Source organism: Mesocricetus auratus, unplaced genomic scaffold (assembly GCF_017639785.1).
Source record: "Mesocricetus auratus isolate SY011 unplaced genomic scaffold, BCM_Maur_2.0 Super-Scaffold_100030, whole genome shotgun sequence".
NCBI classification, from domain to species: domain Eukaryota; kingdom Metazoa; phylum Chordata; class Mammalia; order Rodentia; family Cricetidae; genus Mesocricetus; species Mesocricetus auratus.
This window is the reverse complement of record NW_024429211.1, coordinates 12,600,693-12,625,565: the sequence shown is the minus strand read 5'-3', so window position 1 is coordinate 12,625,565 and position 24,873 is coordinate 12,600,693. Positions and strand designations below refer to the sequence as shown.

Genomic DNA, 24,873 nt, shown 5'->3' with positions numbered 1-24,873 from the left:
CTAGACCCTTTCCCAAGAGTTCTGGGTGAGAGTGCACCTCACATTGTTCTATTGGAGTCCAAAGTCCGTGTGTATACTTGGGATGGGTACTGATCTACTGCCCAAGGCTCAATAGATTCCCTAGGCCTCTTCACTGACACCCAGATTCAGGGGGTCTTGATCAGTCCCATGCTGGCTTCCCAGGCTAATGCCTGGGATTCAAGAGTTAACCTTTGTCTGGTCAGCTGTTTCTGGGGGTTAAACCAGCCCAGTCTTAAACCCTTTGATCATCAGTCCTCCCTCTCTGTTACTGGCTTTCTTGAGTTCAGCTCAGTACTTAACCAAGGGAGTCTGCCACTTCTTCGATCAGCCACTAAATAAAGTTTCTGTTTCCCAGACTCTCTGGCCATAGGATTGTAGGCTGGCACTCCCCAGATCTATGTCTAAAATCCATATATGAGAGAGTACATGCCATGTTTCTCTTTTTGTGACTGGGTTACCTCACTCAGGATGGTTTCTTCTAGTGTCATCCATTTGCCTGCGAATCTCATGATTCCATTATTTTTTCTGCTGAATAGTACTCCATTGTGTAGATGTACCACATTTTCTCTATCCACTCTTCAGGTGAGGGACATCTAGGTTGCTTCCACGTTCTGGCAATTACAAATAAAGCTGCTATGAACATAGTGGAACAGACCTCTTTGTTGTATGAATGGGCATCTTTTGGATATATGCCTAAGAGTGGAGTTGCTGGGTCTTGTGGTAGGTTTATTCCCATTTTTCTGAGGAATCTCCACACTGATTTCCAAAGTGGCTGAACCAGTTGGCACTCCCACCAGCAATGGAGGAGTGTCCCCCTTTCACCACATCCTCTCCAGCATAAATTGTCATTAGTGTTTTTGATTTTAGCCATTCTGACAGGGGTGAGATGGTATCTGAGAGTTGTTTTGATTTGCATTTCCCGGATGGCTAAGGATGTTGAGCACTTTCTCAAGTGCCTCTCAGCCATTTTAGACTCCTCTATTGAAAACTCTCTATTTAGTTCTGCAGCCCACTTTTTAATAGGGTCCTTTGGTGTTTTGGAGACTTGCTTCTTGAGTTCTTTGTAAATTTTGGAGATCAACCCTCTGTCAGATGTGGGATTAGTGAATATTTTTCCCATTCTGTGGGCTGCCTTTTTGTCTTGCTGACTGTGTCCTTTGCCTTACAGAAGCTTCTCAGTTTCAGTAGGTCCCATTTATTAATTGTTGATCTTACTGCCTGTGCTACTGGTGTTATGTTCAGGAAGCTGTCTCCTGTACCAATTCGTTCAAGGGTACCACCCACTTTCTCTTCTAAGAGGTTCAGTGTGGCTGGATTTATGTTGAGGTCTTTGATCCATTTGGACTTAAGTTTTGTGCATGGCGATAGACATGGATCGATCTGCATTCTTCTACATGCCAGTCTCCAATTATGCCAGCACCATTTGTTGAAGATGCTTTCTTTATTCCATTGTATATTTTTAGCTCCTTTGTCAAAGATCAGATGTTGTACGGGTGTGGGTTAATACCCGGGTTTTCAATTCGATTCCATTGGTCTACCTGTCTATTTTTGTGCCAATACCAAGCTGTTTTCAGGACTATAGCTCTATAATAGAGCTTGAGGTCAGGGATGGTGATGCCTCTGGACGTTGCCTTGTTGAACAGGGTTGTTTTGGCTATCCTGGGTCTTTTGTTTTTCCATACAAAATTGATTATTGTTCTTTCAAGGTCTGTGAAGAACTGTGCTGGGATTTTAATGGGGATTGCATTGAATCTGTAGATTGCTTTTGGCAGGATTGCCATTTTTACTACATTGATCCTACCTATCCAAGAGCATGGGAGATCTTTCCATTTTCTGAGGGCTTCTTTAATTTCTTTCTTTAAAGATTCAAAGTTCTTACGATACAGGTCTTTCACTTGTTTGGTTAGCGTTACCCCAAGGTATTTTATGTTGTTTGTGGCAATTGTAAAGGGTGATGTTTCTCTGATTTCTCTTTCAGCCCTTTTATCATCTGTATATAGTAGGGCTACTGATTTTCTTGAGTTGATCTTGTAGCCTGCCACTTTGCTGAAGGTGTTAATCAACTGTAAGAGTTCCCTGGTAGAGTTCTTTGGGTCATTGATGTAAACTATCATATCGTCTGCAAACAGTGAAAGTTTGACCTCTTCCTTCCCAATTTGTATCCCCTTGATCCCCCTTTGTTGTCGTATGGCAATAGCTAGGACTTCAAGTACCATGTTGAAAAGGTATGGAGAGAGTGGACAGCCTTGTTTTGTTCCTGATTTTAGAGGAATTGCATTGAGTTTCTGTCCATTTAGTTTGATGTTGGCTGTTGGTTTACTGTATATAGCTTTTATTATGTTTAAGTATGTCCCTGTTATCCCAGATCTCTCCAAGACCTTTATCATGAAGGGGTGTTGGATTTTGTCAAAGGCTTTTTCAGCATCTAGTGAGATGATCATGTGATTTTTGTTTTTCAGCTTGTTTATATGGTGGATTACGTTGATGGATTTTCGTATGTTGAACCATCCCTGCATCCCTGGGATGAAACCTACTTGATCGTGGTGAATGATTGTTTTGATGTGTTCTTGGATCCGATTTGCCAGTATTTTATTGAGTATTTTTGCATCGATGTTCATGAGGGATATTGGTCTGAAGTTCTCTTTCTTAGTTGTATCTTTGTGTGGCTTGGGGATCAAGGTTATTGAAGCCTCATAGAAAGAGTTTGGCAAAGACCCTTCTGCTTCTATTGTGTGGAACACTTTGAGAAGAATTGGTATAAGCTGTTCTTTGAATTTCTGGTAGAATTCTGCACTGAGGCCATCTGGACCTGGGCTTTTTTTGGTTGGGAGACTTTTGATGACAGCTTCTATTTCCATAGGGGTTATAGGTCTATTTAAATTGCTTATCTGTTCTTGATTTAGTTTTGGCAATTGATAGCTGTCCAGGAAGTCATCCATTTCCTTTAAATTTTCGAATTTTGTGGAGTACAGGTTTTCAAAGTATGACCTAATGATTCTCTGGATTTCCTCAGAGTCTGTTGTTATGTCCCCCTTTTCATTTCTAATTTTGTTAATTTGCGTGTTCACTCTCTGCTGTTTGGTAAGTTTGGACAAAGGTTTGTCTATCTTGTTGATTTTCTCAAAGAACCAACTCTTCGTTGCGTTGATTCTTTGTATTGTTTTCCTGGTTTCTACTTTATTGATTTCAGCCCTCAATTTGATTATTTCCTGGCGTCTACTCCTCCTGGGGGAGTGTGCTTCTTTGTGTTCTAGAGCTTTCAGTTGTGATGTTAATTCTCTGGTATAACTGTTCTCCTGTTTCTTCATGTGAGCATTTAGCGCTATGAACTTCCCCATAGAACTGCTTTCAAAGTGTCCCATAGGTTTGGGTATGTTGTGTCTTCATTCTCATTGAATTCGAGGAAGTCTTTAATTTCTTTTTTTATTTCCTCTTTGACCCAGGGATGGTGCAGTTGAGCATTATTCAATTTCCATGAGTTTGTAGGTTTTCTGCAATTTGTGTTGTTGTTGAATTCTAATTTTAAAGCATGGTGGTCTGATAAGATGCATGGAGTTATTCCAATTTTTTTGTAGCTGCTGAGGTTTGATATGTTGCCAAGTATGTGGTCGATTTTTGAGAAGGTTCCATGTGGTGGTGAGAAGAAGGTATATTCTTTTTTATGTGGATGAAATGTTCTATAGATATCTGTTAATCCCAGTTGGGTCATTACTTCTATTAGCCCTTTTGCTTCTTTGTTGAGTTTCTGTTTGGTATTCCTGTCTAGTGGTGAGAGTGGTGTGTTGAAATCTCCCACTATAACTGTGTGGGGCTTTAGATGAGATTTAAGTTCTAATAATGTTTTTTAACGAATGTGGATGCCTTTGTATTTGGGGCATAGATGTTCAGAATAGACACTTCCTCTTGGTGGGTTTCACCTGTGATGAGTATGTAATGACCTCCTTCATCTCTTTTGATTGATTTTATTTTAAAGTCTAGTTTGTTAGATATTAGGATTGCTACCCCGGCTTGTTTCTTGGGTCCATTCGATTGAAAAATTTTTTCCCAACCTTTAATTCTCAGGTAATGTCTGTCTTTAAGGGTGAGGTGTGTTTCCTGTATGCAGCAGAAGGAAGGGTTCTGTCTTCGTATCCAATCTGCTAGTCTGTGTCTTTTTATGGGTGAGTTAAGGCCATTAATATTGAGGGATATTAATGACCAATGATTGCTCATCCTTCTTCGATTTGCGATGGTTGTTGTTGGTGGAATTATGTGTGGAATTTCACCCCTTTGTTCTTTTGGCTGTTGGTAGAGAGAGATTCTCTAATGCTTATGTTTTTCTGGTTGTAGTTAGCTTCCTTGGGTTGGAGTTTTCCTTCCAAAATTTTCTGTAGGGCTGGGTTAGTGGACACATATTGCTTGAATCTAGTTTTGTCATGGAATATCTTGTTTTCTCCGTCTATAGTGATTGAGAGCTTTGCCGGGTATAGTAGTCTGGGCTGGCATCCGTGGTCTCTTAGTGTAGGTAGAATATCTATCCAGGACCTTCTGGCTTTCAGCGTTTCCATGGAGAAATCAGGTGTAATTCTGATAGGTCTGCCTTTATATGTTACTTGACCTTTTTCCTTAGCTGCTCTTAATATTCTTTCTTTATTCTGTATGTTTGGGGTCTTGATTATTATGTGGCGAGGGGATTTTTTTTGTGGTCCACTCTATTTGGTGTTCTGTAGGCTTCTTGTACCTTCATTGGCATGTCTTTCTTAAGGTTGGGAAAGTTTTCTTCTATGATTTTGTTGAATATGCCTTCTGCCCCTTTGAGCTGGATTTCTTCTCCTTCTTCTATACCTATTATTCTTAGGTTTGGTCTTTTCATGGTGTCCCATATTTCCTGGATGTTTTGTGTTAAGGATTTGTTGGATTTAAGGTTTTCTTTGGTTGATAAATCCATTTCTCCTAGCGTATCTTCAACACTTGAGATTCTCTCTTCCATCTCTTCTATTCTGTTGGTAATGCTTGTATTGGTAGTGCCTGTCTGTTTGTCCAGCTTTTCTATTTTCTGCCTTTCTTCAGATTGTGTTTTTTTTAATGACTCTATTTCAGTTTTCAACCCTTGCAGTGTTTGCATTGCTTCTTGCAATTTTCTGTTTATCTGTTCGTCCGTTTGTTGCCTTTTATGAATTTTTTGGTTTGTTCTTTCTTCCATTTCTTGCATTTTTTGGTTTGTTTTTTGTTCCATTTCTCGCATTTTGTGCTTTGTTTCTTCTTACATTTCCTGCCTTTTTTGGTTTGTTTCTTCTTCCATTTTTTTCATTTTTTGCTTTGTTTTTTCTACCATTTCTTGCATTTTTTGCTTTGTTTCTTCTTCCATTTCCTGCCTTTTTTGGTATGATTCTTCTTCCAATTCTTGCATTTTTTGCTTTGTTTTTTCTTCCATTTCTTGCATTTTTTGCTTCATTTCTTCTTCCATTTTCTACCTGTTTTGGTTTGTTTTTTCTTCCAATTCTTGCATTTTTTGGTTTGTTTTTTCTTCCATTTCTTTGAGGGATTTTCCAATATCCTCTTTTAGGGCCTCTATCATTTTCATGAAAGTGCTTTTAAGGTCGTTCTCTTCTGTTTCGTCCGCATTGGAATGTTGGGGTCTTGCTGGTGTAGAGTCTCTAGAATCTGGCGGTGTCATATTTGTTTTTCTGTTGCTGACTGTGTTTTTGTATTGTCTCTTTCCCATCTCTTCTTCTAGTGGGTACAGAAAGAGCCCCTTACTGGTCTGGGGACCAGCGTTCCCTTTTGGTGGGTGCTAGCAAGTCCAATAATCTGGTGGTTCTTCTATTCCTTGTCCGAATGCTGGTCCCGTGGGTGGAGAAGAAGAACAGGAATCTGGGGCGCTTATCCTCTTACCTTGTCCCCTGGACCCTATGCTGGGTCCTGTTGTACTTGATCCCGAACAGCTACTCCCCTGGTCTCCCTGGGTCCTCTGGTTTCCTGGTCTCGTTGGTGGGAGAGAAGACCTGGGGTCTGGGTGCTTGGCTCCCGCCGGGATTGGGAGCTCTGTGCAGTTCCCAGGGGATCTGCAGGCACTGGAGCACAGGCCGGGAAGCCGGCCTGTTTACCTGATGCTGCTGGAAGAACCGCTGCTTCGCTGGACTCCCAGCCTCCTCTCCTTTCCTGGTCTCGTTGGTGTGAGCGAAGATCCGGAGTCTGGGGTGCTTGGCTCCCGCCGGGATTGGGAGCTCTGTGCAGGTCCCAGGGGATCTGCCAGCACTGGAGCACAGGCCGGGAAGCCGGCCTGTTTACCTGATGCTGCTGGAAGACAATAGCTGTGTTTTTAATATTGAAGTTTTCCCTCCAAGGCTTTATCCCTACAAAACAGAAACTCTGTCTTCCCTAGAAGAAATAGAATTATGCTTAGCATCTAGTAGACATCCAATAACCTTATGATAAATGAAAAATAACAAGCTTTTCAATGGCTCATTCTCATGCTGCAAACTCTTAAGAGTAGTTGTAATGCAGTAGCACAGTGTTTCTAAGGCTGTGAACTAAGACTGCAACCCTTTAATATATCTCTTCATGTTGTGACCCCAAAACATAAATTATTTCATTGCTACTTCATCACTAATTTTGGTACTATTATTAAGCACAATGTAAATATCTGATATGCAAGATATGCAACCCTGAAGTTTATTGAGCCACAATGCTGCTATGAGCTTCACATAATTAGTGCAAAATACAAACTTATCATTTTGAGAAAGGATATTAAGCATCAAAATTATATTCAGTGGTAAAGTGCTTGCGTAGTGTGCACCAGACCCGGGTATGATCTCCAGGAGAAAGAGCAAGGGAATGAGAAGGAGAATCCAAGGAAGAGGAAAAGCAAAGAAAAACTCGGAGAAAACATTACTGACTGCATACTTTTCACCCAAGAATTCCAACATGGAGATCTTAAGGAAGAGAATAGTCAAGTTGAGGGAATGAGACTTCACAATAAGCCAGTATTTGCAGAGGGCTTCCAATAGAAAATGCACACTATCATACATCCTGAGCAACATTAAATATGTCACCTAGGACATAGGAAAATCCTAGGATAATCATCTGCTTCTCAGTGCCAATAAAAACCTTAATATAGAAGGAATGTTCACTGAGGGTATTTAGAACTCCTTTTGTTTTCTGTTTTGTCCCCTTTACATCTCTAAATTAGAAATGGGAACAAAGTCTAATATAATATATAAGCATTAAAATAACCCCGTTGCATTTAGTGTTGTGAATTGGCCTCCTGTCTGGTAATTCACAAACAGCAGAAATCATGTAGTACTCCCAATCTGTGTTATGACACCACCTCATCACTCTTTTTATTCATGGTACTCTTATGTTTTAACCATTCTTTCCTGCATACTCTCCTCAAGTACCTTCCCATGACTTAGCATTCACTTGACAATAATGAATACAAGAAAAATGAGATCTACTTCCTCCCCCACCATTTTAGGGAAATTGGCACTTGAATGGCAGATTCAAAGGGAAATGGATGTTAGAGCAGGATGCAGTAAAATGGGCATAGACAAAGACCTGAGCCACTGGGGGAAGGAGGAACTGGAGAAGGTGATCCTAGTTAAGGGTTGAAGAGCACACCTGAACATAACCTTCTCTTTCTTATTGCCAACTTCTAGATTTTAGCTACCAGACGCCATTCAACTGCACATTAACCACAGTATTAAAATAACTTCTACAGACTTCACCTCAGAGAGCTGAATAAATGCACTGTCTTTGAATAGGCCACCCTTTTCTGGGCTCGTTGGTATGAAGATGATGATGTTGTGACTGATGCTGACTCAGACACAACTAGATTTTTTTTTTATTCACCATGGTTCAGCAAAGCACCCTCGACAATAATGTTAGTTTGTGTAGTTAACATGGATATAAATGCTGTAAATTCCAGCCTCAACTGCCCTGCCACATCTGTTTTTTTTTGAAATCCCTTTCTCACCTTTTCAGATCTATGCTAGATTAAACTAAGATTAAGACAAAATGCTGCATCTTCCTAGCAGAAAAAAAATATTTTTTGTTTGCTTGTTTCCTTCAGGATGACTGACATGCTGACAGACAGTCCTGTTCACTGATTCATCCAAAATTCCCCCAGCAAGAAAGATGGATTCCATAGTAACACTCATGGGAACCCTGTTCCTACAGCGTCTGTCTTGTTTTTTTGCCAGCAGCCAATGCTGCCTGAGAGAAACAAGTTTCCACAGACAAAGGCAGTCCTGACACAGCTTGAGGGGAACTATCCTTTATAATTTGTAAAGACCTGGTGTGGCTGAAAACCCTCCTGAGTGTTTTCTGTAGTTGGACCTGTGGTGGCTGCAATGAATACTGTTGTGATCGATCAGAAGGGATAGCCAGTGTTATGAGCATGACATACATGTGTGGCCCCCACACGCAGGAAGGGTACGAATTGAATGGATTTCTAGCTCTAATTCATGTTTCATTGAGATCATAAACATGCAGCATTATCACCCAGTATCCGTGCATGATCTGTGGTTATTCTTCCCAGACTCCCAGAATCTGTTGTGAGGAGTGAACTCCAGGGAAAAGGAATTGCGTTGTCTTTCTCATTTCCAGAGGAAGCCAGAGGTTCTCTGGGATCCCTGGGGAAGTCCCAGACTTTTGCCTTAGCTTCCCTACTGGCTATGAGAGTGCATGCTTGTCCTGGTTTATATTCTGTTGCTGTAATACAACATCCTAACCAAAAGCAACTTGGGGAGGAGCAGGGTTTATGTCACTTGCACATGGAGGTTACAATCTACAGATAAGAAAAGTCAGACAGGAATCTGAAACAAAAACTGTGGAAGAAAGCTACTTGTGAGCATACTCATAGACTCGTTATCAAACTATTGCTTAGCTAGCATTCTTATAGCGCCCAGGACCACCTGCCTAGGTATGGTACTGCCTACAGTAGACTATACCTTCCTATATTGATTAATAATCAACCCAGTCCCCTACCAACATATCTATAGGCCAATATGATCTAGGCAATCTCTGAATTGAGACTCCCTTTTGTAGACTGTATCAATGCCTGCTAGGTCACTTGTGTCCACAGATAACTTGACTCCTCTACTGCTTTAAAAACCTTCTTAGTCTCAATCATTTTATTTTATAAATCAACAAAGTGTTTGCACATAATTTATCCTGCCTCTAGAAATTCCCCACTGAATTTATAGTGGAAGTGATATCATCATCATCATCACCACCACCACCACCATCATCATCATCACCATCATCACCATTATCATTGTCAGTCATCAAAACAGGATCTTACTATGTTTCCTTATTGGCCTGAAAGTTATTCTGGAGACCAGACTGGCTTCAAACACACAGAGATTCACCTGGGTTTGCCTCATGAGTGCTTCAATTAAAGGTGTGTGTTACCATGCCTGGCTTGGAGGGGTTATTTTTAAGGTCAGATTATTCATCCTGTAAACCTGGAAGTGAAAGGGAAGGAAGTTTAAACAGGGTTTTCATGAAAAAGGCAGGATAAATGACGGTCTTATTCTATAAGACACCTTAGTTTTCTATCCCTACTTTCCCCAAACCCTAAGGATGGCAAGGCAGCTGTTTCTTACCGTCTCTAGCAGCCTAAATGTAATGGTGTATAGAGATCATGGCCACTCTTCAAAGAGATTCGTAAATATCAAAGGTAGAACTTCTTGCGGCTTCCACATAAAGACTTGTCTTTCAGCCTGACAACTTCCACCTATAAAATTTGGGAAGTGACAACCAGCATTAAATGTTGAGAGCTCATTTCATGGGATTTGTACAAATGTACACACAATCGAATTGCAGTGTCTGAAGATGCCGGAGAAGTAATAGATACCTATTGGAAATATCGTGTAAAAGGAATGAACCCTGGGAGATGGGCGGTAGGGCAGAGCTGGTTCTGCACAGCCTGAGCAGCTGTCTCTTTTCACTTAGCTGGGTTATCATGAGGTGACATTGTCATATTTCAGGCTAAATCATTAGCTCAGTGGACAACTCTGGCTTCAAGGAAGTAATTGTAGACTGAGCTGATACCTTCAAGAGGTCTTGTAGAGAGAAATCCCAATGCATTCATTCATTATGTTTTATATTCCAGTGTTAATTAAATTTGTGCTCATATATGCTATTATTCAGATTTTCCAAGAGAACAAAGATTAGGTTATTAGCTAGCAATGGCCACATTCCAAGAAATAATTACGTGGAGGAATTCTGTAAGAAGGAACCATCCCTGGCATGATAATCAGCGACCAGAGTCTGCCTAGTTTAGCTCAGGGGCAAGTCTTTGGGCTTAAAATTCTGTACATGATTCAGATATTTGCTGATTGTGAAGAATCAGATCACGGAGAAAATAAGCAAAGCTCTAGAGACTTCCCTTTGTCAAGAATATGTGAAGAATGGGGACTTTAAAAATTAACTAGTATAGTTAATTAGCATGTTATTGTCCCAGATTACTTTCCCCAGAGCAACAAATCCATGAGATGTTGAACATTTCCCAAGAGAAAACATTCACCAGTGAAATAAATTTGAAAAATGGTGTGGAGGATTTGGATGGTATATGTGTGCACAGGCATGCATGGGTGAGTGTGTGTGTGTGTGTGTGTGTGTGTGTGAGAGAGAGAGAGAGAGAGAGAGAGAGAGAGAGAGAGAGAGAGAGAGTGTTTGCACATGCGTTTGTCTGACTGTCGGTCTTTTCTGTGTGTCCTTTATCTGTTGAGGGATGAACGCATTCTTGATAATATGACATCTATCCTCTGTACTCTGCGGGAGCAGCACCCTGTTTTGATACCCTGTTCATTTCTCCATATTTAAAGATATCCATTTATTGGCTAAATTAACTCATTTTCAAGTTTCACCATTCTACAATTCATTTGTGTGTGTGTGTGTGTGTGTGTGTGTGTGTGTAAAGCTATCATGTACACATATACACAACCCACATACTTGTATATATGGGAATTTAAAAAGGTCAATTAGAATTAGATATTTTTTGGGGGGGTTGGTTTTTGGAGACATGATTTCTATGTGTAGTCATGGCTGTCCTGGAACTAGCTTGGTAGACCAGTTTGGCATCAAACTCACAGAGATCTGCCTGCCTCTGGCTCCCAAGTACTGCATTAAAGACATGTGCTACCACCGTCCAGCCAATTAAACCATTCTTAATCTGGGATATCCTGAACTCACCTCTTCTTAAATATCTTTGACTAACACACAACACTAATTACAAATTTTGGAATGCTGAGTGTGAGAACAGCCATGTTTGTCTAATAGCCCATGTAGTCAGTTAGATTTTGGTTATTTGGATGCCCACCCAGAATGTGCAGGTGTAAATGGCTCAGGGACCAACAGTTTTCTTTCATGCTGCTCTTTTATGTAAGAAGGTACTGGTGAGTGAAGGTTTCAACATTTTTTTTTTAATTCTGGGGGAAATGTTGCATTTGGCTGTTCCTGTTACTTTTATTTTAGCTGGTTAAGTCAGCTGTAATATGCTGACATGAGCATGTTTGGGGTGTTTACTGTAAGGTTAGTGTAAAAAGACACTAATGTCCCGGTGGGCTTGTGTTTTTCTCTGAGGCAGATATTGATGAATGCGCAGAGGGATTCGTTGAGTGCCACAACCACTCCCGCTGCATTAACCTGCCAGGGTGGTACCATTGTGAGTGCAGAAGCGGTTTCCATGACGATGGGACCTACTCACTGTCCGGGGAGTCCTGCATTGGTAAGCAGCTCTCAGCAACACCCCGCCCCTGGGCCTTCCCAGGGGCATGACTTGTTAACCACTCACTAGTTAAATTCATCTGTTTTCCAATTCTCGTCCCCAACAATCTAGAGGTTAGGCCAGGGATTATACGGGTTGGGGCGCTGAGAATTTTATATCAAAGTAGAGCAGTCAGAGGAACAAAATCTGACTCTTTATGATGAGGGTGTTTAGTTCTTTTTCTGTAAAACCACGGTGATAGGCTGACGTTTTCGACAGCCTGAGGAGCAGCTGACATGTAGAAATAGGGTTAGATATCGAATTAGAAAGTGGAACTTGACTTCAAACTCTTAAAAGACACTCTGCTCTCTCATCCTTATCTGGGTATGTGTTAAAGGAATAATAATACACATGTCTTTTCAGGATGACATGGAATGTCTGTTTAAAATTGCAAGCTTCCCAACTATTGCCTGCATAAGCTGTATCTTGTGTTAACCTTGCGGTTGTTGCTGTTGCTGCAGTCTGCATCTCCTGCAATGTCACCTCTAATCACCATACTGTCTGTCCATGTTCAACACAGGGGGTTAGCAGGGCTTGCTTAAGCTTAGGACTCTGAAGATGTGAAGGAACCTAGCCCATGAAAGATTTAACTCTTTCCTTGAGATCTTTCGGAGCCTGTGTATTCTGCTGAATGAAGTTTCTACAGTGATTTGATCAGCATTTTCTTAACGTTTCCACTAGTGTTAGGGAAAGTCAAAGACGAACTAAGCCACAGTGGGATGCATCATTAGATTTCCAGCAGCCTCTCGATGTTGGGATGAATGGGGGATGGAACACAATCCAGCTCTTCCATTTCTGGATATGTTAGTTTTAGGCAAACGCTTATCAAGCCTGTGACTCAACTACCTACATCTGTAAATAGAGATAATTCCCATATGTAATTATTATGAACATTGTAAGAGCTAAATTGATTAGCATCTACTAAATATTCAAAATGTGTTAGTGTTTATCTTAAATGTCAGTACATTTCAGCAGTATGTTAATACTCCCCTTCACTTCTACTGTTGTTGAAATAAAGGCTTATAACTTCATGGAGAGCTTTTCCTTTAAGTTTTCACACACTTCCTTTACATGCTGTTGGTATTCCTGTATATGTACTTCTATAGTTCATGATAGAGAGTTTATGTGAACAGTCAACAAAATGGCTATACCTAAAGACTGAAGACAGAGACTTTGAAGGCTGAAGTAAAAATTTGATTTTTGGTAATTATAGGTAATGTCATTAATAAAAGAGATGCTTGAAATTTAGTTATAAAGAGCTTTAGAAACCACCAAATTCATAAATGATTGGACCTGCCATGGGCTGCACACACCTCTGCATGTGTTGTGCCTCCACTGTGGATGGGAAACCAGGTGATGTTCATGCACACCTCTTCTCCTCTTTGATATGTTCATAGGAATGATCGATCCCTAGACTTCTGATCTTAGATCCTTTACCCAGTACAGTTTCAGTACTGTATTCCAGTTTCAAAACATTCTTCATTCTGCTGCCTTTTCAGTGAGAACTATTGTAGTCAGTGTACAATAAATTAGGAAATGCAGTCACATTATGTAACCACCAAAGAAACTCTGACAGACGGGGTGGGTGCTTGCTCCCAAACACCAGGTCTGTTTGATACCAGATAGAGCTGAGCGTGGGTCAAAGGGAGCCAACATCATGGATGCCAAAGGCATTCACTGTGTACACGTGTTCTGATATAATTGCTGCGGTAGGCTGACGTTTTATAGTTCCAGTGTTGGTCTCTGTCTGCCAGGCTGAGGGGCATACATGCACATGCACAGGTGTGTGTACACACTGTGTGTATGAGCTCATGCACACTCTTGCTTCACCCATGGACTCACTCCTGTTTTGCACGGAGACCTTTCTGGTTGAAGTGGACTTTTACATCAACAGATGCTTGTTTTCATTCACATCACCCAGAACTTTAACTGTTAATCTAAGTTATTTTTCTTTTTCTCACTTTCCCAAAAGACATGCGATCATAATTCTGGCCATCATTCAATGTTTCATTGGTAACTGACAGCAACTCTGTTGACTCAGAATCTTTTTCTGGATAAGCAAATGGGTAAATTGTGGTATGCTGTCTTCCTGTTCAAACTTATTTCTAGAACCACCTTCTCCATAAGTAACTTTCTAACTTCTCATGGCTGTCAAGCTTTTAGGTGGCATTATCCCTGCCTACTTCCTGGCTTCATCCCTTCAGTGTCCCAGCCAGCTTGCTCCTTCCAGGCCTGAGCATGGCAGTGCATGCCTCCTAGTTCCTGGTCCGTCTTCACTCTCCTCTCTGGCGCTTGGCATTGCTGCCTATTACTTAGGTCTCAAATCAAATGTTCTTTTTAGGCAGAACCAGTTTCACTATTATTCAAGTTCATGTATTTCATCTCCCTCAAGCATTTTGTTATGTTATATATTTATATCTTAAATACTCTTTAAAAACATGGACAAACATATTTCTAATACTCTCTTGTCTCAAATATACATGTTCTCAGGAGGCAGAGACCTTGTCTGTCTTTCAATACTACTCTTGCGGCCCCTAGAAAAATTTTAGTATTCAATACAACTGTCAAATGAGTGAAAGAAAAGACATTCAAAATACATGAGTTCAGCTATATTTTCTATTTGGCTTGGCATAGCTAGGTCTATAGATTGTTCTGCAGGGCAAGAGATGTTAGATTCTGTAAAATCACTGGAGACATTTCAGAAAAGAAATTCACTGAGCACTTCCACTGCACCAATGCTGCATCACAGCTTCTGGGGATTTAACTGGGAACAAGTGGAGATGTCTATTCTTGAGGGATTTATGAACTGAAAACTCAGAATCATAATAACAGAGCTTAGTGGCAGTGAAAATTATCACACCCGAATAAGCCCTAAATAGCACAAACCACCAATGCCTACATTTAAAAGAGTAGGCAGTTCCTAAAACAACCTTTACAATAAAAAGGTGGTTTTGCAAAATGGACTCACCTATACTTTTCCTCACAGACAATGGTAGAAACACAGGCATTATAATCTAAAAATACAGCCATTTAGGCTTTTAGAAGAATAGTCTCATCATTCTCGGCTGGTTTTTGTCAGATGGCAATAATAACACCTGCTCTATTCACTTCATCAGAAACTCTACGGTGTTGATACAATAAAGAATAGCATGCACACAAGATTTATTTTTATGTATAAAATTATTCAAGATTCGCCCCTTTTTCTCAAAGTTAATCATGTGACCCAACAACTGAGTAGTACCAGACATTATAGAGGCAGAGTCATCATACACAAAAGACTCATTGCCGGCCATTGTTCTCTGTATTCTTCATTTGCACAATGATGCCAGAGACAAGGACATACAGAGATCTGTGGTTAGTGTCATCAGAAGGTGCCATTGGTGGGCTCTGACACTGATTCGATGAAGTGGTAGGAGTCTGTTATTCTCCATGCTAATGTGGATTTAATATGCTAATGTAAGCGGCTGTGTGTGTGTGAGTGTGTGTGTTTGTGTGTGTGTGTGTGTGTACATATTCATATGTATATGTAGAGGTGGCTGTGCAGGTGTTCAGATATGGAGATATGTGTGTGTGTTTGTGTGTGTGCATTTGTACATGCGTACATGCAGGTGTACAGAGGACAGACATTAATGTTTGGCTATTGTCTGTGATCACTTTTCTTACTATATGAGCAGAATTTTCCACTGCGCCTGAGCAATGCAGCTATCTGGTTGGCCAATGAGCTGCTGGAATCATTCCATCTCTGCCCCTGCCAGCATTGGGATTATGGGCATATATCACTGTGCCTCAATTTTACTTGTGTGCTAAGGATCAGAACTCAGATCCTCGTGCTTCTGGGGCTGTCATTTTATTGCAGAACCATTGCCCCAGCATAGAGGCTGCTTTTCTATCCATGCAGAGTAGTCAGCATCACCAAGAAATGAGGAGAAACACTATATACTTAATGGTGGCATATAGAAACAGTGACACTTTAGATACTTTGAATGAATCACTTCCCCTCCCTCTCCATGTCACTGTGTCACCATGTTCTCAGTCCCGCTCATGGACCATTTTTCCCCCAGTGTGTTACTCTTTGTTTACCTATTTCTCCCGTTTTTTTTTTTACCAGTCAAAGTTCAAATCAAGTCCTACTCTTCAAACCTGGGATTTACAAACTCATTTCACATGAGATCTCAGACACCTTTATTTTTTTCTTTTTTTAATATTTTATTTATTTTTATTTTTAATTTAAATTTAAATTAGAAACAAGGTTGCTTCACATGTCAATTCCAGGTCCCTCCTCCTTTCCCTTCCCTTCCACCAACCCCCCAATATCCCCTCATTTCCCCAGGGAGGGTGAGACCCTCCATGGGGGTGTCCATAGTCTGTCATTTCATCCAGGGCAGGGCCTAGACCCTCCCCCAAGAGTCCAGGGTGAGAGTGCATCTCTCATTGTTGGATGGGAGTCCAAAGTCCATTTGTATACCCGGGATGAATACTGATCTACTGCCCAAGGCTCTATAGATTACCTAGGCCTCCTCACTGACACCCACATTCAATGGGTCTTGATCAGTCCCATGCTGGATTCCCAGGCATCTGTCTGGGATTCAAGAGCTAACCCTTGTCAGGTCAGCTGTTTCTAGGGGTTAAACCATCCCAGTCTTAACCCCTTTGGTCATCAGTCCTCCCTTTCTGTTACTGGATTTCTTGAGTTCAGCTCAGTGCTTAGCCGTGGGAGTCTGCCTCTGCTTCCATCAGCCATTGAACCTTCATTCAGACACCTTTTAAAAGATGTTTATTAACTAGCAGCCTAATCATCAGAATCAATATCAGTTGGTCTTGCTTGGGACCAGATAAGTCTTCTGTTATTAATCAGTTTTTCATACCTACAGCATTTTGGTAAGTTCTGTATATCTGTATTAAGTTAAATCATGTTGGGAATGACTTCTGGTAATTAATAAACAAAATTTGAGAACCCAACAAAATCCAATTTTCATTGAGGCACACTGGAGGAAGACACAGTTATTCTCTCAGCACCAGGTAGCTGTCACCCCCTGAACTACCTTCTCCACAGGACACAGCAGAGTGAAGACGACACCATACTGTGATCTGCTCTCTGGTCCCAATGAGCAGTACAACTGCATGGACAGCTGCGTTCCTGCTGTTCACATATAACAAAGAGAAAACTGATATTTATTATTAGAAGTTACTGATACAGTGCTTTTAAGCTATGAATTATCATTTGTTTATTGTTAACTTTGTCACTTTATAAAATAACAACGAATAACCAAGAAACTGGGAAAGGCTCTAAAAATAATTTCTTTTTTAAAATGTTTACTAGCACATCTTAATTATTTGGAGGTATTATGACATTTCCATGCACGTTTGCTGTTTATGATTTTCAGATATACCAAGGGATTGAGTGGATAAAGGTAGAGACAGGATGGATCAATGTCACCAGGACCCAGATAGAGAGGTTGAGAACATGGTCCACATTCATTTATCTGTGTGCCTTCAAAAGACCTCACGGTGGAATTGGCTACAGCTGATGAATCAGATGAGGAGAATGAGCCCTGTCAACCCCCTCTGGAAGCTTGAAATTCCCTTGACAGCCCAACCCACCCACATGTCTACAAACCAGGACCTGTGAAGCATGACGAGTAGACAGGATGTGCTGTAGAGACTTCCCCTGGAAAACAAATGTTCTTCGTCATTTCAGTGATAATCACTTTACACATGACACTGGAACAGAGTCTGTCATACCCAAGTCTCAGCAGTAACCCGAACAAACAGGATAATAGTACAAGTCTGTGCAATGCTGAATATTAGAACTAAAGCCAGGTGTTTGGTAGAATTCTAATAGGATGACAAATTAACTCAGGTCTATCCTGTCAGACGCTCCATGTTATTCAGCTTGTGTTGCTGTGACAAAATATCTGGGACAGATGATATGAAAGGAGGAAGGATTAAGATGCTTTGGTCCATTGTTGGCTAAGTCCATTGTCTATAGCTCCATAGCAAGGCAAAGCATCATGGTGAGGATCGTGTGACAGAGAAAAGTGCTTACCTCAAGATAGCCATGGAACAAATAAAAAAGAGAAGGGTAAGAAATGACTGGGACAGCTTATATTATTCAAGGTCAGGCCATCAATGGTCTACTTCCCTCAGTCAGGCCTCCTGTACCTCCCGGTTGGCCCATTAGGGTCAGAAACCAGAAATGGATTGATGTACTGATGATATCAGAACCCTGACTACCCAGTCACCTCTTAAAGGCCATATGCCTAAACACTGTGGCATTGTGGTCCAAGCCTTTAGCATATGGACTTTTGGGAGTCACTTATGACTGAAACCATTCTGTCATCTCTGACCCTGTTTAGTATAGATTTGGTGTCAATTTCTATGTTATTGTAACATCTTTCTAATGGTCATAGTAACTACCGATGGCCATGAAGCAGTATAGAGGATATACGGAGCCTTGGGCTCAGTTCTTATCAGATGGCAACTTTGTAAATGAAAGTAGAGGAGACAATTAGGATGTTGGTACATAAATGGGCCCATGTACATGACACACACACAAATTCATGCATCAGCATATATGTATATATGCATTCATACATCATACATACATAGACATACACATACAAATATCCATGCCCATAAAACAGTACTAAAGCCAGGCGGTGGTAATGCACACCTTTAATCCCAGCACTCGGGAGGCAGAGGCAGGCGGATCTCTGTGAGTTTGAGGCCAGGCTGGACCGACAGCCTCCAAAACACTACAGAGAAACCCTGTCTCGTAAAACCAAAAAAAAAAAAAGTACTAAGGTGGTGAGATGTATTGTGCAGTGGATTCACCACTTAGGAAATTTAAACTTGGAAGTTGAAAAATAAAACAAATCATCATGAAGCAAGCAGTAGCCTTATACAATTACTTCACTGTAAAACGATGTGGTTGGCACTATAAAATATGGAGGCAATTACAGAAGAAAGGAATCAGTTTATACTAGACAACAGTCATACCAGATGGCATGTGAACTATTGGACTCACGGGTTAAAATATGAAAATCTACTACTAATATCTAAAATCCATACACTATTCAATGTTGTAAGAGCTTTCCATTTCCTAATTCATTTATACTCAGCATAATTCTGTTAGAAAGTGATTTGCATAATGACCATTTAATGAACAAGTAAGCTGAGTCTTCTCAATATATTATGTATATCCCAAATTAATTTGGCCTAAAATCTCCTTTATTTCCAAGGCATTTTTTAAAAATTTTTTGAGAATTTCATACATGAGTACTGTCTTTACATCATAACTACCCTTTTTTCCTGTCCCCTCCTACTTCTCTTGTGTTTCCATCCACATCTACTATCCCCTAAATTCATGACCTCCTCTTCTTTTGTTACTGATTATTCTGACACAAATAGACAGACAGACAGACACAAACAAAACCTAGAGTCCACTGAGTGTTGCTCATATATACATTTGTTTAGAGTTAACCACTTGGGACTAGAAAAATATTGGTGACCCATATCTGTAGGAGAGTGATTCCCTATGCAGAATGGAAGCATTGAAGTTCATGAGTTAGTGCTGATTACTAGAACTTTCTAGAAAGACTTATTTAGATAGTGTCATTGAAATATAGCAACCTCTGAAGAGATTTTTTTCTAGGTATGTAGCAAAGATTTGTGAGTACATAGCAGATTCTTTTTAATTATAAGTTGAACTTCCTTACAAGGATGCCATATCAATCTATGCCTGTGTGTCTATTACGTTCTTTGTTGATATGATCATTTAATATGAGTAATTCAGCTCCATTGTTCTGTGGTGAGTTCTGGATTTCTGACATGTAGTTGGCTTTGCATGAGTTAAATGGTTCCACAATCATACTTTGGATGGTTGTGATTCTGTTTTGCATAGAATGTATATTTTGTCTCCTGTGGTGGTTTCAATAAAATGTCCTGCCTCCCCCCCAGGCCCATAGGGAGTGTCACTATTAGGAGGTGTATTGAAATAGGTGCGGCTTTGAGGAGGAAGTGCATCACCTGGGAACTGGTTTTGAAGTCTCAAATGCTCAAACCAGGCATAGTGGCTCTCATTTCACTTCCTGCTGCCTGCAGATTTAGATGTAGAACTCTCAGCACCTAGTCTGCCTGCCTGCCTCCATACTTCCTACCATGTTGATAATGGACCAAACCTCTGAACTGTAAGCCATCCTCAATTAAATATTTCCCTTTATAAGAGTTTACATGGTCATGGTATTTCTTCACAGCAATAGAAACCCTGAGACATCTCATTTTTTATACAATCAGATTCATCTGTTTTAAATAGAATGCAAAGAGCTGCTCTCTTATCCATGCTGGCTGGCTAAGACTTGAAAATAGGGTTTCATAGATCAGATCATAGCATCTTGAAGGTGGTCTCTAGAAGGAACATGCAGAGTCAGACTCTGGGTTTAGGGAAGGACATGTGTGATGTAGAACTTTTGAGACTAGAGACGACCCTTTTGTGATGTGATGACCCACCCAGTGGGTGGTCAGAGGAAGGGAAAGGAAGCTACCAGAAAAGCTTTACAGAGCTGGACTGGGGTGTTCAGACAAGTAATTGTTGGGTATTACCCAAGGGAAAACACAGACCAAGAAAGTGTTTTCCAGTGTGCCTAGGGTTTTCTTTAGAGTTTTCTTCTCATATGAATGTAGCATCTCTAAATACCAGCCATCAAGAGCTATAATTTTATTATTTTATTATGGGGTTATAAAGGTTGTTGCTAGCAAGTTTTCTTTATACATTTTTAGGGATTTAGTTTCTGTTTTATTATTATTATTATTATCATTATTGTTTTCTTTTTTGACACAGACTCTCATCATGTAGTCCCAGGTGTCCTGGAGTTACACATACACCAGTCTGAACCTCTCAATCTTGCTGCCTCACCCTCTCTTGTAATGGAATTTACCAGGGTATGCCTCTTTTAAAGTGTTCAGTGAAGTTTTGCTTTCTTCCTGAGTAGTCAGTTCTACTAGTGAGAAAAGAGAAACTGGGGGCACCCTGAAGACTTAGTTCCTATATTTGAAATGTCCTGCATGGATTATGACTGGGATTCCAGAAGTGTGAACCTCTAGGCAGCACTGCCTACTTTTACTTGAGGTTCATAGAAATACAAATTTCCCTCACTTCAAACAAAGACCTCTGTGATTGGGGTTTTGATGAGCTTCTGTTGGCTAATGCTGATGCCCACACATGGTCTGCAAAAGACTGCAATGGATTTTCACTGAAAACCTCCAGAGGAGCCAGGGACACTAAATAACTGTGCATGTACATCTGGGGTTACAACTCACAGAGGACATGAGCTGATATTTTCCCTGGTATCTCACAAAGATGATGACCCTCTACAAAGTAACAATCACTGTGAAAATGACAGGTCCCAGAGTCAGTATTTCCAGCTGCAATTCTGACAACTCCTCTGTAGTTTCTGCCTGAAGATCTGTAACCTTTCTCCAGGGAGATTCATCTGCCTTCTTTTCTCACTTCCAGAATAATCCTTGGTGTTGAATCCTATGCACTTGCCAGCTTCTTGCCTCTTGAGGCTCAGTATGAACAATCATTTCATTAGAGAAACTTCTGGCTTAAATGCTTTAGAGGCAAAGATCATGTCTAAGCAGCAATTCAGACATCAGCATCTGAAACTTCTTTGGGAGGGATACTGAATTGTTTGCTTTAGTTCGAGGTTGCTCCTGCTGCTCTGAAATGTTTACCTGTGGCTTTATGAACATAGAACCTTAAACAGCATTACTGAGATCAAATAGAACACTGTTGGCAAAAAAGACAAGAATTCCCATTCACTTTTGAGTCCTTCTTTAAGTCTGAGTGGCAGAGAAAGGAGGCAGGCAGAGAGTGGTGCAGGTTCCAGAATGTTTCAGTGAGAGTGGGTTGGAGCAAGTGGAGGAATCATGGTGTTTCCCTGGAAGAGTGAGAAAGAAAAGGAGGTGAAATGTGGATTGAGGGCAACAAAGCTTCCAGGAAACACACATGTGGAGGTAAACGGTCCAGGGATCTGCAGCCGTCTGAGTACAGGCATCCATAAAGGGAGCTAGTTGTATATCAGGTTTGGGGACATAACACTGTAAACCCAATCAAGCACCTGATATATGGGTGTGAGGGTGGAAAATTAGGAGAAGGGAGACTGCAAGGCTATAGACCATATCATGATGGAGGAGTTGAGAGTATTGAAGCCTTGTAATAAGTTTGTCCCAATATTGAAATTTTATGATGTGTGAAATGACATGACATCTTTTTTTATCATATGTAGCTACACAAACTCAGAAGCACTTGCAAGTGGGATTGCATCCCTGTAGGAAAGTTAATTTTGGTTGGTGGTTGACTAGGCTGAAAAATTCCTAAGGAATCAGTAAGACTTATCTTTGTGTGCATCTGTGAGTGGGTGGGTGCATTTCTAGAGTTAATGGACAGAGAGATGAGATATTCTATGGTTGTTACCGTCCTGTGAACTGGGGTCCCAGATTGAGTAATGAGGTATATTAGGAATAGAATGACCACTATCAGTCATTATTTTCTTCCGTTTCATATACAGTGTGTCCAATCACCATGAATATCCCTGGCCATACCTTCCCTGTCATGATATGTACCTTTAACTATGAACCAAGACCAAGTGATCCTCATTAAATCGCCTTTGTCAGGTATTTCCTCACAGCAATGTGAAGAGTAACCAATATGCTTATAAGATTAAGTCTGTTCAGTAAATATCTGTTAGAGTGATTGTTTATATGACCAATGAGGACATTGGCCCATACCCAAGTTATCCTGATGAGCATAGTTGAACCTTGTGTGAATGGCAAGACTCTTTTTTGTTTCAACTCTAGCAGCCGTAAAGATAAACAAGGGAATGTTAAAGATGAGCACAGTGAGAGAGTAATTTAAAATGGTACAGGAAATTTTTAATTAGTAATAAAATTACAATATGAAGGATGATTCCAGTGAAATAGAATGAAAGTCTAACTTGTACAGAAGTGACTTGATGTGTTTTTTGTTGTGTTTATTTTTAAGATACGTTTTATTACTTTAAAGTATTCTGTGTGTGTGTGTGTGTGTGTGTGAGTGAGTATGTGCACATGATTGCCCTTGGAGGTCAGAGGTATGGGATCCTCTTGAGCTGCAGTTAAATGAAGTTGGAGTCACCTAATATGGGTCCTGGAACTGAATTTTGGTCCCCTGAATGAACAGCAAGTACTTTTAAACACTGAGTCATCTCTCTGTCCCTAGATAGGTTGTTTTTAAAATACAAGAAGAAAGTAGGAAGGAGAGATGATAGGAGATTTGGCAGTCAGAACAGTAAAAACAAAACAAAACTCTAGAGAATGGTGGCATTGATCCATGTGAGACCCTCTGGATTTGTTAAATGGTAGTAAGTGAATAAGATGTTCTACACCCACCCCACACCTGGAGACCGAGAAACAGGCTTCCGGCCTTAGGTGTTGGCTGAAAACAATAGTAATTATAAGGAGTTGAGAGTTGTCATCTCAGGGATATCCTGTGAGTTATTCAAGTCTTCTAAGTACACTGATTGGTTGGTTTGGGTTAGACCGCCTAAGTTACTCAGGTGGGCCGAACTATCTGCTCAAGGATGAAATCTTTGGTTTCCCGTGCTTTCCTTGGTAACAAACTTGAGTTTGCACCATAAGGTTTTGAATACATTAGGGTAGCATGCAAAAATAAACCAGAAATAATTAAAGGCACTGAAATGTCTACAAAGTGTGATAAAATAGCCACCTTTGTTCTTTCACTTCCACTTTCCCTAATAAAGCCTTCTAGATTTTTCCAAACAATATCCTTTTCCATATGAAAGGCATCCCAAGAGCTGTTTTATAAAACAGGATGGTGATTAGAGTTCTACAAGAGAAGAAATACAAATGGAGAAAAAAATATATCCGAGGATCCTTCCAGCAAAACCACAGGAAGCTCTTTAAGATTTTATTTACTGCCTTGCTAGACTTTTCAGCAGTCATTTCCCTTGTTGGGGTGGCATTTCAAATTCTTATCCTTGAGCAATGTCGTGAATGTGCCGTTAGGATGGACATTTTAGAAGAGCCTTGACTGCCCACCAGAAGTTAAAGCTCAAGGTGAACAGTGACAGTCTTTGAATCCTTGCAGCTGTAATACAGTTCTGCTCTTAGAGGAAGACCAGTCTTTGGAAACCTTCCACTAGGAATATTTTTATGCCCTTGCCTTCTATATAAATTACAGGGCAATTCTTGTAAATGACTTTCTAACATTTCTGTTTCAAAGACTTTCCAATGACACAGGAAAGAAAAGAAATAATCCCTCCTGGGACAGCATGCTTCAAGGAATGTTCCATCAGATCAGGGATTACTTTGGGTTCACCCTGGCTGGTTCCCTGCATGTATTTGTCATTAAAGATTATTTTGCTGCAGACATAATGTAGACAAGAAAAGTATACTTCCTGTCTCTGGCGTTTGCTTGCAGATACCTGATAAAAGAAACTAGAACTGCTTCACTAACTGTTAAAGGTTCAAAGGAAAGTGCTGAATTCTCTCTGTTTTTGTTGTTACTGTTTTTCATTTAAGAAACAGTCTTTCTGTACATTCCAGGCCGTCATAAAAACTAATAATAGTCCCATTGCCTCAGTTTCCCAAGTGCTGCTGCTATACACAGGAGCCACTATGTCCAAGTAAACTATAATCTAGGGAATCCATTTATTGGCCCACGGGTGGCTTCTTTCCTATGTTTACATCTGATTTTCATGTGTTATTGCCAGTCCTCTAATGCTTGACTTATGAGGTCCATTCCACAGAGGTGAAAGTATCATATAATATTGAGAATGGATGAGATCTTAGTAAGTATTATGTGTAGCTAGCTCTGTCATTTTGCAAGAAAGAAAGCAGGTCACCAAAGGGCAAAGGTTTCTTCAATACTTGACCTCAGCCAAGAAGAAGACAAGCGATTTCAAGGGTTCCTTTCAATGCAGTTCAACCAACTTCAAGTATAACAATTGTTTATACATTTCTTAGTAGGCAAAAGGCTCTTAAGAATGTTCTGTGACAGACACATGGATATGAGGCAGCTGGGTTTCTACCAATCTGAG

General features: G+C 40.5%; 1 protein-coding gene across 3 annotated transcripts in view; it reads left to right on the top strand.

The window, feature by feature from the left end:
- The window catches only part of Nell1 (neural EGFL like 1), an 846,684-nt gene that overhangs the window by 780,131 nt on the left and 41,680 nt on the right, over positions 1-24,873 (top strand). For 2 of the 3 annotated variants that reach the window (XM_040733292.1, XM_040733294.1), the window contains one exon: positions 11,594-11,734. The exons of the other annotated variant lie outside the window; for it this stretch is intronic. In XM_040733292.1, the coding sequence (XP_040589226.1) occupies positions 11,594-11,734 (141 nt within the window). The remainder of the gene's footprint in view (positions 1-11,593; positions 11,735-24,873) is intronic. 3 annotated transcript variants of the gene reach the window in all.